At 42.6% G+C, this 13,290-nt stretch overlaps 1 protein-coding gene across 3 annotated transcripts in view; it reads right to left on the bottom strand.

The window, feature by feature from the left end:
• The window catches only part of LOC122878762 (Down syndrome cell adhesion molecule-like protein 1 homolog), a 98,456-nt gene that overhangs the window by 24,239 nt on the left and 60,927 nt on the right, over nucleotides 1–13,290 (bottom strand). Inside the window, exons 5-15 of one of the 3 annotated variants that reach the window (XM_044202082.1) lie at nucleotides 12,372–12,650; nucleotides 10,978–11,253; nucleotides 9,963–10,262; nucleotides 6,967–7,109; nucleotides 6,121–6,250; nucleotides 4,042–4,320; nucleotides 2,708–2,836; nucleotides 2,356–2,535; nucleotides 1,029–1,234; nucleotides 441–537; nucleotides 158–286 (exon numbers count right to left, since the gene is read on the bottom strand). In XM_044202082.1, the coding sequence (XP_044058017.1) occupies nucleotides 158–286; nucleotides 441–537; nucleotides 1,029–1,234; nucleotides 2,356–2,535; nucleotides 2,708–2,836; nucleotides 4,042–4,320; nucleotides 6,121–6,250; nucleotides 6,967–7,109; nucleotides 9,963–10,262; nucleotides 10,978–11,253; nucleotides 12,372–12,650 (2,148 nt within the window). Of the gene's footprint in view, nucleotides 1–157; nucleotides 287–440; nucleotides 538–1,028; nucleotides 1,235–2,355; nucleotides 2,536–2,707; nucleotides 2,837–4,041; nucleotides 4,321–6,120; nucleotides 6,251–6,966; nucleotides 7,110–9,962; nucleotides 10,263–10,977; nucleotides 11,254–12,371; nucleotides 12,651–13,290 lie in introns of those variants that run through there. The other 2 variants (XM_044202083.1, XR_006378532.1) reach the window with 2 other exon arrangements.

Here is a 13,290-nt window from a genome sequence, read left to right as displayed (position 1 = left end):
GGAAAATAAAGTACAATTCTTGAAAATTGTAGCCTATTTCAGCCTATTCTGTAATGTAAAGAAAAAAGCACCAACAGCTTAGCACATTATTCCACTGTCAAATTCCCTTTTCTATCTTAATTTTCTGTAAAATGAAGAATATACTCTTTTTACTTACCTGTCTTGTTTTTATACTCAATATCGTAGGAGGTAATGACACTGTTTCCATCAAATCTCTGCGTCCACCGGAGATTCATACTGCGATCTTTCACTTCTCGCACCTCCAACTCTGGAGGGTCTGGGGGCTCTGAGGATTTAAAAGAGAGGGAGTGAACAAATGGAGGGAGGCAAGATGAAGGGGAAGAAGGTAGCACCAAAAGAGTAACTATTTTGGGTGGAGAGAGCAGGTTTGTGTAGCTTTTATCAATATAAATGCATTTATACAAGGTGCCAATGGTTACCTTGCACAGTGAGCTGGATAAGGCCTCGTCCTTCTCCGTAAGAGTTGATGGCATGACAGGAGAAGAAGACTGAATCCTCACGCTCTGCTGGCTTCAGCTGTAGAGAGAAAGGTAGAAAGAGAAATGTGGGAGAGACAAACAACTCTATCTTTGTGCAAGCAAATCGCGTAAAGCACAGCTTTGTGATGGAGAAGTGGCCCGGTGAGAGTTTTTCCTCTACCATGTCTCTTTGGTATTTAGGTGACTCACCGTGCACTGCATTGGAAGGAGAGGTGCAATACCAAACTGATGGTATGTTGTGGTGGGGCGAATACTGATGTTCTGAGCCTTTAAAAAACTCTACTGTAACACAGTTGACTGATATGATAGTGGACTCTACAGCAAAAATACAGCAAACAGCTCACTAGAATGTGCTTTGCACTTTGCACTTTGACTCATAAAAACAGAGCTCAAATAGACAAAAGAGAAAAGTGAAAAAGAGAACACTGGAAGCTATCTAGTTGTCAACTGAGTACGAGTCATAAACACATTGCTATTTGATTTCATCATAAACAATTAGATGCTCTACCATATATAAGCGTTTCTTACCTTGAGTGTAGACAACACCTCGTCTGTCTTCTCATTGGGACTTGTGGTAATGGAGTACCGGGGGTTGCGGTCAGGGTCAATGACCGTGTCGCCTCTCTCCCAGCGTATGATGATGGGCCATTCTCCCCTGGCTGTGCAGTTCAGCTCCTTCACGTGACCCTTCTTTGCCATGGTAGTGTTGGGGTGACTGGTGATCATCGCTGGGACTGGAAGGAGAAGGGAAATAGAGTGTGAGATGAAGAGAAGGCGAGGTCCATTGCAGTCATGAAGAGCTATGGTCAATGAGGTAAAATCAATAAACCTCTTCTCTCATTCTCCAATAGTTAACGTTGGGGTCTAGGTGAATGAAGAAGCAAAAACGATACATTCTACCTTTCGTGTACACTCTGTACACAAAAGCACTCACACATTCAATCTTCTTAGGCCAACACACACACACACACACACACACACACACAATACCGATCTGAGGAGGGTTCTGCTGTTTTGTTTTCATCACTTATTCATCTCACCCTCCCTCTGTTCCTCTTTTCCTCCCTCTCTGCTGAGCGAAACAGACAGAACTGAGGGAGGCAGAGGAGAGGAATGGTTCAATCAATAACACTAACACCAGAAGGAGAGAGCGAGAGGGGCAATCCTATGACAGCAGAAACTAGTAAATGTATTTATGTGCACCTGGTTATATGTGTCTGTGTGTGCCAAGTGTCAAAAGAAGCCAGAAATTAAGCGTCAACATCTCTTTTGTGGTATAGCTGTTTTGTAAGGTCATGGTAGTGCATGCTACAAAGTACATTGCCCTTTCACAATGCCCTACTTGATGCTGACAGTCTGTGTGTGTATGGCCATGCACGTTTTCCCTATGCATTTTCACTTTGGATTACACAGGGTGTTACTGACAGCGAGGGCAGGATGGAGAGATTGATTGCAGATAATGATTAAGCTCAAAGTGTTTTTGATTGTCGGTAGACAGATCCCAAGAGTCAAAAGATCAATCGCTCAGTTGCTCGCTTTCTCACTGCCCATCACAGATGCATACACACCCATCTCTCTCTCTCACTCACTGTTCTTTATTGTTTTTCTTTTATGTCCATGGTCACCTTTGCTCCTCCAATTCATTAGTGTGCACGTATGTGTGTATGTTCATCCCACAGAGCACAGGGAGAGTAGTGCGAGCCGGCTCATTGGTTTGACACAGTTAGCAAGTGTGTGTGCATTAAGACTGATTAAGCAGGAGCGCTGGAGCATCCTAGATGGCCTCACTGCAGTCATCTATGCCTTGAAAAACTCATACTCTGCTACATTAACCCGTGAGAGTTTGTATACTCACTCTTAACGGTGAGGACCATGCTCTTGCTGATGTCTGAGCCCACGCCATTGGATGCCTGACAGAGGTAGAAGCCACGATCCTCTTCCAGGACATGTCTGATGAGTAGAGAGCCATTACTCACGATCTGGATACGGCCCGTCAGAGGCACAGGGTGGTATTGCTGCGGATTCCCAATACCAGCTAGACAGAAAGTGAACGAAGATTATGATGAATTGTACTGTAACTGACGTTCCCTACATTTTATTAAATTTACTATGGGCAGTATGAATCTATGAATATGACAATGGGCAGAGAAAAGCCAACAGAGACGCATCACAGTACATAGATAAAGAATGAAAGATGGGTCATGTACCTAGTGTACCTTTGGCATGCTTCCACATGACCTTGGGAGGAGGGTATCCATCTACTGAACAGTTTAGGATCCCTGCCTTTCCATAGATCCCATCCTGGTTGTTGGGCTGAACCACAAACCGAGGTGGCACTGGAGGAAGAGGAGAGGAGAAGTGAATAAAAAGACAAAAACTGGAACCATATTTAATGTTTCATGCATGGCCAGTAAACAGTACTGCTGTACCACTAAATTTAAACCTTTCATCTGATATGTTGATTATGATGAAGTGTAATAGGGATCAAGTTAAAGGAGCACATGGAGGAGGTGTTCAGATAATTTACTTTAGTAAAAGTACCAACAATGTAAAAATACCCCATTACAAGTAAGAGTCCTGCATTCAAAATCATCAGCAAGTATCATCAGCAAAATGCACTGATTCTGCAAAAAAAAATTACCCCAGTGACTGATATTACTATATATTACATTGTTACATTATTAATACTGATGCATTAATGCACATGTAGCATAATTGTCCCTCATTTGGTTTCAAATGACTATTTAAATGGAACCATCTGAGCAGTTTAAAGAGGAATTTTCTCTTTAGTATAACTGCTACCAACTCATCTCAAATGTGACAAGGGGCCCCAAAAAGGGACGACAAGCCAAAATGATTGGGAACCACTGCCTTAATCTTGAACAATGCATCGTATTCTATCAGCTTATCACATTTTTTAACGTAAAATCTTAATCTGCAAAGTCACTAGTAACTACAGCTGTCAAATAATTGTAGTGGAGTAAAAAGTACAATATTTCCGTGACCCTAAACCTGAAATGTACTGGAATAGAAGTATAAAGTGAAATAAAATGGAAATACTCAAGTACCTCAAAATTGTACTTTAGTAAAGTAAAAATGTACTTAGTTACTTTCCACCAGATGACCACTGATTTTACATGTCAAAGTCAATGTACTAGTCACAGGAAGTACTACACAGCCTGTAAAATTGTATAGTCTCTTCTGTGGCTCTGGAGGAAGCGTCATCAGGTCTGATAAAATGACTCAATCACTCACTCATCTTAACTGAAAGCTTGTGTTACAAACTGGAGGTTGTAAAGAGGGTCTAGTAAAAGATGATATTGAGTTGTATTTGGGTAGGGATTACCTAACAAGGACTAAAAGTATATCAACTTGTGCTACAATTCTGACCATACTTTTTTTAATCTTCCAAGTCACCCAACTTTATTTAAGTGCAATACTAAATCCCTGCGGTGCTCCTTTAAAATAACCCCCTTCCTTTCCTCTTCAACCCTCTCTAAATATCACATTCTCTATTTTCTTTCACCCCCTCCTTCCTTACCTGTAACTGTGAGCTGCCTCTCTGTGCTAACAGTGGCAGCATCATTGCTGGCAATGCAGGTGTAGTTGCCATTGTGTTTGAGCGACACCTTGGATATCTGGAGGGAGCTCATGAACTCCTTTGTGTCGATGGTGATGCCCGATGAAGGAACAATCTCCTGCCCGTCCTTGCGCCACGTGATGCGTATGGGCATGTCTCCAGACGAGACCACGCAGGCGATGTACATCAATTTACCGATGGAAGTCGGTGGAAAGTCAAATGGCTGAATCAGTGGAGGAACTGAGGGAGGTAAAGAAGGGGAGGATGAAAGAGTGAGCAAGAGAGGTGAAGGAAAGAGAGTGATAGAGTGTAAGATGTGTAGAGAGATAGCGAAAGTAAATAGAAATGCAGCAGAGACAAAGTAATTGAGGGGAAAATAGTGAAATGAGATAAAAGAAGAGAAGTTAAAGACAGGCAGAAAAACAGGCAGATCAAGTCGAGGAAATATGTGATGAAGGAGAGCGGGGGAGAGAAAAAGGCAAGGACAGGCAACAGGGTGAAATAAAAGGTAAATAGAGAGAAGACAGAATAAGGCAAAGAGGGAATGGCAATAAAGAAAAAAGATGAATGAAACAGTTAGAGGGTTGTTTAAATGAGCGGGGTGAGTAAGAGGTGAAGACAGAGATTTGAGGCAGATATGAATAAGTGAAGGATAGAGAAAAGAGAGAAAGTCAGATGTGAAGACACAGTGAGAATATGAGTAGACACAGATTTGAAGATTCGGGGGCATTGAAAGGACATGGGGTGGGAGAATGAGTGATGTAAAGGGAGAAGGGGTGGAGTGAGAAAAATACAGAGGAGGGAGACAAAAAGACAGAATGAGATTTTTTTAGAGGACATGGTACAGAATCTGTCATTTTCACCTGAAAGGCTGATTGGTAAACTAGTGGTCTATTTGTCTTATTTCTGTCTGTCATCTAAGGTAGGACCCCCAAAGCTTTCACACCACCGCAGCCTGGCCTACTAGGCCACTACCCACTCTGCAGCCGCCTGTGCCCCCTACCAACTCCTCCACTCCAACCCACCCTGCCCTGCTAAAGCCAGCCCATAATAGCTACTCTAATTAGAGCCCCATCCGCAGGGGGAAGAACGGTGTTGCTATGGAGAGTGGCGGAGGTGATGGTGGTGGTTTGGAGTGGGGAGGAGGGGAGGGTGGAGGAGGGGAGGGTGGAGGTGGGCGGGTGGTTACAGCTAAGACATCTGGGGGATTTAATCTGGGCCTCGTTAAAATTCATCTAATTAAATCAGAGACATGACGAGCACACATTCATACAAGCACATACATACACCCACACGCAGCAAATGCACACACACACACATGCATACAAGAGCGCGCAAACACTACAAAGACCACCGAGCGCCACAAATTTTGCACATCTGCTAATGTCAAGTCGCAACACACACAACCCACACTCACTCGACAACTTCCTAAAACAAACGCTTCTTAAAACAAACATGTCATGCAGGGCGGAGAGCAGAGGGAAACAACATACAAGTTGACAGATTATATATGCAGAATATATACAGCACACACACACTTTGTCATTCACACATATATGCATGCATATGGCATGCACACACAAATCTTATACAATAGCACTCCTGCTCTATGTAATTGCTGAGTGGTTGAGAGAGCGCACTAGGCCACTCCGCCCCTTAATCAGGGGTTATTAGAGGCAATGCATACAGCTTTCTTCTTTCCTCTCCCTCTGTTTCACTCACACCCTCCTGCTCCAAACCTTTACTTTCCTCTTACAATCACCCTCTTTTACATTCAGAATTTTTTTCCACTGCATTTTCAAACTAATGACCCAGTAAATCACAACTAGACTCGTATCAATTACAATTCTACTTACACTATATTCACCTCATTGGGCAAACCCCAAACAAACATATACAAACTCATATTTATATATGAGTTAACTCATACAACAAACAGTGTATAGTGTAAACATTTACACTATACAACAAGCTATGTGACTGTCCAACCTGCAAAATGATACAGTTATCACTTTCAGAATGATCAACTCTGTGACTGACCTTTGACAGTGACATAGACTGTCTGCGTGATGAACAGCTGCGGTTGGATGAGCACGCTGCAGACATAGGCCCCCTCGTCCATCCCTTTCTGAACATCGCTGAGCTTCAGAGTCCCGTTCTCATACACCACCTGAACAGACATCAGCAGTGTTACATTCAGAGATGATACATGCTTGGGTCTCCTTATCCATATACAGAGCTGTGAATTTAAATGTGGTGATGCTAAGATAAAAACATGGCCGACACTGATGAAAAAAGAAGTCCCCCTGATCTGCTTTGTGCATTCATTTGTTTCTGTTTGGGAGTTTTTAGGTTCAAGCCAGTAAAAAACTTTTTTGTTATACTAATAAATCAAATAAAAGCAAAACGTAAAAGTAATAGCCTATTTTATATGAATTTCATCACATGTTAAATGTTTCATGAAATGCAAAAAGGGGCCTAACCCTAACCCGTTCCCAAATTGGTTCAAAAGGTCCTTAGGGACACAGGCTAACACTAGACAATAACTAATTCTAAGTTATTCATGTCTTTTGACACTTTGTACTTTGTTTTGATAAGTGCTCTATAAATAAAGTTTTATTATTATTATTATTATTGATTATATATTTATATCATATTTGTACATAAAGCTGAAAAAAAGGCCAGGTAATCAGTTGAAATATAGTAATTTCTTTGGTCAAAAAAGTACTGAATGGGCCTGAACAATACTCTATATACAGGATCTACAATGTATGTATAGGATAGGATTTATGTTTCTACATACTGCATATTCATGTTATACAGCGTAAAATAAGTTATGATTTATTTTTATTGTCTTTGAGCAGAAATGCAGAATGCGAACTCCACCTGGCGATGGTTGTCAGGCAGCAGAAGCCCCTCCTTGTACCAATTGATTGAGTAATAAGGGTACCCAATCACGCGGCAGTTTATGAAAGTGTTTCTTCCTGCCACTGCAGTGATGTTCTTCATAGGCCGAATCCTTGGAGGACCTGATGGAAAGAGAGAGAGCGAGAGAGAGCGAGAGATGGGTTGACCAGAGGAAGAAAAGAGAGGGGAAAAGAAGAAGATCATTAGTTGATGGTGTCAGAAGCAGATCGTGGAATTTTAGGAATAAACGGGAGGGGTGATAGGGAAGGGAGTTGGGGAGAAGGGAAGGGACAGAAGAGGAAAGAAGCTTGTAGGGGTGTAGGAAGAGAGAGAAGTTAGAATGTCTTGCCTTCATGTTAAAAAGCAGCTTCATTTCTGGAGTTTTTCTGGAGTAGCACCTGCATACTCCTACACAATTTCTGACTATTACTGCCCAGATGTGCCACCTCACTCCTGTCTACCCACCCGCAACTTTTTTCTGTTGAAAATCTGTTTAACCCATCCCAGACACATGTAGGTCTTATGGATATTTAGGTCTAGAGAAATACAGCTACTCATCTGTTTATTAAGCACCTTCATAAGATGTGAACTAAAAATAAACTTTATCAAATGCCTTTTAAAGTTAAAAAGTTTAAGCTTTAGGCAGGGGGGAACAAAAAGTGGATTAAAATGTTATGGATCATGCCCCTGTTTGATGATGGTTCATGTTGTTTCCCCTTGTAACAGAGACAAAGCAAGTAATGCCAGACTTCTGAGCAGCAGCGGTAGTGTTATTGTTTACAGGTCAGATTGGATTAGCGATGGCAATTTCATTTAATATTACTGACATTTAAACAAACCAACATTTAATGTAACCAACTGCACAACTAGCCTATAAAGAGAGAGTAACAGAGAGAGGGAAAGTAAGTGGGTAAAACAGATGATAAAAGCTAAACCGACACTTAACTTTATTTTGTACTTTATTCAGAGGCTTTCAGCTTACTGGAAGGTAGCACATTTACATGCATGGGTAAGCCCATTAAAACACGGAATGTCATATTTTCATATATGAATTTTCATTCATGCTGACCAAACGCTGGTCGTTTGACGAAGGTCATGCTACATGGCCTATAGTATTTTGAGAGGCAGTGAGACTGAGCAATAGTAACCACAACACACACTGTAATTGGTCGACTAACTGGAACAAAATGAATGTGAATGATATCCTAAAAAATACAAAAATAAAACAAAAATTAAGCTTGACTGCCTCAATATGTTGGTCATGTATCATTGCCAAAAGACAGAGACTGAAGGCTGTGGACAGGCAGGCAGGCAGACAGACAGTCAGACGGACACAAAATGTGTTTAGCATTATTGGAAGACACTGGGAGCGATCACTCAATCAACTCTCACTTCTTCTCTGACCTTCTCACCATTGTTCTTCTTGTATCTTTGTTTTTGTCTCTCCTTCCAGCCCAGCCTACCCCCACTTCTCTCTCTCTCTGTTTCACTCTCCTCCCTTTCTCAGCGTGTGCTGAGCTTTGAAGTTCTGACGAGTGAAAGATGTATTATTCAGTAGCACCGTCGCACAGGCACACACAGCGCCACACACAAACACATATACAGTATATACGTGCATGTGTGTTCGACTGTGTGGCTCAGTATCTTTGCTGTTGGCCCTTACTGAATGGGATATCTGATTGTATCACATTTCAGTGAGTGGATGAGCATACTAGTGTGTTACTGCTTTTTCCTTTGTGGCATGTGTGCGTCCATGCATGTGTGTGAAGTGGCTGTATTTGTCAGTGTGCATTGCATGTAGGGCTCTGGCTCTCTGGCAATGGGGCTCATTCTCACTCCAATGATCATTCTGGCATGTCTCCTTAGAGCAGACTCACATGTCACAACTATACATCTCACCAAACGACAGAAAAAAGATGGAGAGAGAGAGAGAGAGACACATGGAGACAGCAATACAGCCCTCTCCATTGGTGTCACTCCTCATCCTTGTCGTCTCAGACGACAGTGACATCACCAGTCCTGTTACCGGAGTTCACCATCACTCCCCCAACAGACACTGGCACTCCTCTCATTTCATCTTTTCTCTCTCTTTCCTATGTCCCTGGCCATCTGTTTCTTTCTCTGCAAAAGTTTCTTCATCCATTTGACTCACATTCCCTTAATCTCACTTCCTCTTGTTTAGCCACTATTTCTCTCCATATGTTAAGCTACAATCTCTCTATTTTAAAATGGTGTCTGCCTGCAAACATGTCTATGTCAGAATCAGAATCAGAAATACTTTATTGATCCCCGAGGGGAAACTCTTTTGTTACAGATGCTCACTGTCATGTCAGTGCACACAGGAATAGAAGTACTAAGCAAAAAATATAATATACTATAATACAGGTAAGATAAATTAAGTACCACGTGGGTATAAGTATAACATTAAAATAAGTGTAGAGTACATTACTGGTTGATGATAAGTATGTACGGTATAATAATACAATGTAATAATATAAGTAATAAGTAGTAGTGCATGTACTGTCAAGTAAATGTGTGTGTGCATGTGAGTGTACATACAGGTAGGTACAGTAGGTGGATGAGTAGGTGTGTTTGTTTTCTTTATGTGTTCATATGTATGTGTGCGTTCACACAGGCACATGTGCAGAGCTACAGTAAGTGAGACAACAAGACAGTAAGCTTGAGGAGACAGACCGCAAGAAAGAAAGACAGTGAGACGGACAACATACATTATATGGGCTGCTGGAGGAAGAAAACACTGACTGCTGCAGATAATTAACATATAGGTGTAAAGATGGACAGACAGAAAAAAAAGAAAACAAGAAAAAGTAAAAATACATGAGAAAGCAAAACACACATACAGAGATAGAGGTAGAGATATAGAAGGGTACAGGATAGGATATGGGTCAGGGTAGGGGTAGGGGTCAGGCTATGAGCAGCCTCTGTATGACTGATATTGAAAAGTAGACAGGCACCTCTTACGTTTATGCGCGCTTGGTACTCGGCACTACCGGCCGAGTTTCGTGCGGCGCACCGATACACTCCTCCATCCCGAATCTGCGGGCTGCTGACGTTGACGTGGCTCACAGTGCTCCCGTCAGAGAGTGTGTACTGGCTGGCTCTGACACGTGACAGGTCCCGGGCCACAGGCTCATCATCCAGAGTCCAGGTGATGGTGGGAGGAGGTGCTCCTTTGGCGGCGCACATCAGGGAAAACGGTTCACCTGGGACCACTACCCTCTCGCTGAAGGAAGCAACGATACGGGGCGTACCATCTGAGAAACAATCACAAGACAAGAGATGTGATGTGTGAATTTAGAAACAAATAAAAATGAGAAGCTGGAGCTTGTTTGACAAGAGACTAGATTACTATAGCCATATGAAGAAATGTTTTTACTGTTTACTGGCTCCGAATGGAAAAGTAACACTTCGTATCAGTAACAAGAATGAAGCTGCATGAAGTGTAACATAATATAGCCTTATATCTTCATGTGTGCTAGAATTACCATAACCATATGAAGATATATAGTGTGCGTATATGTTTTCACAAGTGTGTATGAGTGCATGTACTGAATGTGTATAATGAAATCAAAATAAACTGTAAATCATTGGAGATACTGAACTAGATGGAACATTTCAACAACAGAAATGCTATGCAACTGTCAATGTGTCAGTTTTATGTCAATTAAACTGTTACTACTCAGTAAATGAATGGAAATTGATCAGTTCACCCTTGTCCCGTTAACATCCTCTCTGTGATATTTTGTGGAAATACAGACAAACTGCAAACAGATATCCCGATAACAGACACACAACTGCACATATGTAGTAGAAGCATAACATAACTTGCTCTCTAGCATTCTTGGTGGATATTAATATGTAATATAAACAATGTGTAATTATTGTCTCATTAAGCATAACACCCAATCATTCTTACCCTTCTTACATTCATGATTGTACACCAACATGGTAATCCCTTTCTGTCCTCACCTTCCAGCAGTATGATGGAGAAATCCTGGGCAGTCTGGCCCTTGCGCGTGGCAAAGCACTGGTAAGCTCCCGAGTGTCTCTTTTGTGCAGCGGAAATGAACAATGTCTCATTGTGTGCCCCCTGGATGGAAAAGTGCTGATCGGGCAGGACAGGTTCTGTGTTACGGTACCAGGACACAGTAAAGTGGGGGGAACCCTGGACGGCACAGGATAGGATAACTGTACTGCTGATCCCCGTCTTCAGGTTCTTGGGAGACAAGGTGACCCGCAGTGGCTCTAGAGATAGAAGGTGAACCAGGTAGAACAGAGTTAAACCTTCTCATTCACAAGTTACTACCTAAATATTGAAGGTACGGTCCTTGTCTCAGGCAGCTTTACTTGCATTGCTGGATGAAATCAATTTAAATTCAGCTACGCTGTGCTGGCCAGGCAACACAAATCATATTTTGGTGTGGTGTGATTGTGTATTTGTTGTTTTTGTGTCAAGATTTCTGCCATTGTTTTTGTGTGTGTGAGTGTGTGTGCTAAGCAGCGAGGAAAACCGAGACAGAAAGACAGAAAGGGGAGAAAATGTCAGTGAGCAATAAAGCAGCTGGTGTTAAGTGCTGGAGGCTGCTGAATGCGTGTGAGCATGTGTGTGTGTGAGGGAGTGACAGTGCATGTGCAAGACTTCACGGGCAATAAGTGCATGTACTGTAAGCATGTATCCAAATGTGTGTGTGTGTGTGTGTACAACCTTCTATGCCCTGTCATAAGAGGTTTGTGGGTTTTGCAGTGATGTGCCCTGTGGCCAGTCTGCCCAGTGTCCACGAACTTCACCCTTTTCCCAACCACACTCAAATTCCATCTCCTTTCCCCCCATTCCCTCCACAAGAGTGCCCTCTTCTCTATCTGCGTCACCTCCTAACATATCTTTCATTCATACACACAACAATATAAAATTCTCTCCGTCTTTCCCTCCCTCTCTCACATCATCGGTAAACAGAGCGACAGGCCTGCACGACCACTGTTCTGCTCTGTCACCGTAGCAATGCCTTGCTGAGGTTTGAGAGCAGAACGGGGGGGAACAAGCCGTCCTTGGAGATCAAGCTCACGCTCGGCCCAGACGAGGGTAGGTTGGGGGGGGGGCGTGTAGAAGGCACGAGGCCAGGGCAAAGCCAACAGAGCTTAAATGATGTCTCCATCGTGCCTGTCTATGACTTGACATCACATTCATTACTTCTGTCAATCTCACTCTTTTGCTCCATCTATAGTTGTCAGTGTAGAACAGTGTAGGTTGGAAGAGGTAGATAAAGTGATCAGTGACGCTTTATTGTGTGCTGATGGCGGTGGTCACAGGACTTGAATAGTGGTATTTTATTACTCTACTATACTCTCTTTAGTCCTTTACCCACCTATGACATTGAGGTGACCTGTCACCTCTTTGGAGCCAAAGCTGTTGGTGACCTCACAGATGTAGTTTCCACTGTCCTCGAGCCTCAAGTCGGAAACGGTAAGGCCAGTGATGCGCCGCGTCCAGCGGGAGTCTGCTGGTAATGGCCGACCATCCTTTAGCCATCGGATGGTGGGGTTTGGGTATCCGGATGCGATGCAGGGCAGCTCCACACTGTGCCCCACCTGCACCTCACCGGACTGGAAACTGTCCAGCACTGACGGGGTGGACTCCGTAGGGTCTGTAGTTGAAGCACATCACAGAAGTTATATTTTTATTTAGAAACATCAATCCTTTAACTGATTTTTAGATCCTTAAAGGAAAGGTTATTGTTAATACACATATTCACTTTCTTGCAGAGAGTTAGATGAGACGATCAGTACCACTCTCATGTCTGTACAGTAAATATGAAGCTATCGCTAGCAGATGGTTAGCTTATCACAAAGAGTGGAAACAGGGGAAACAGCTAACCTGGTTCTGTCTAGAGGTAACAAAATTCACCTAATAGCACCTCTAAAGCTAACATTAAATCTTGTATGTTTAATCCGTGCAAAAACTGAAGTGTAAAAACAACACATTGTGCTTTGACAGGGGTTATGTGCCGCACTATTTCTTGGTCATGCGTAGTAACTTCCCGTCTTTGCTGGTTGTCTGGCAACTTCACAGTGATGACGAGACTTCAGGAAATGATTGGGCCTGGCCAAGAAACAGTTTGGCACATAACTGCCCATAACACCACACACAACGTGTTGTTTTTACACTGTGGTTTTAGTACAAATTAAACAAACACGATACAACATGCCAATTAGTTTTAGTTGTGGTGCTGGTAGGCAGATTTTGTTCCCAGTATTTATGCTAAGCTAAGCTAACTGTCTCTTGGC

The sequence above is a fragment of the Siniperca chuatsi genome, linkage group LG7, assembly GCF_020085105.1.
Source record: "Siniperca chuatsi isolate FFG_IHB_CAS linkage group LG7, ASM2008510v1, whole genome shotgun sequence".
Taxonomy (NCBI): Eukaryota; Metazoa; Chordata; class Actinopteri; order Centrarchiformes; family Sinipercidae; genus Siniperca; species Siniperca chuatsi.
This window is presented reverse-complemented; position numbering and strand designations above follow the sequence as displayed.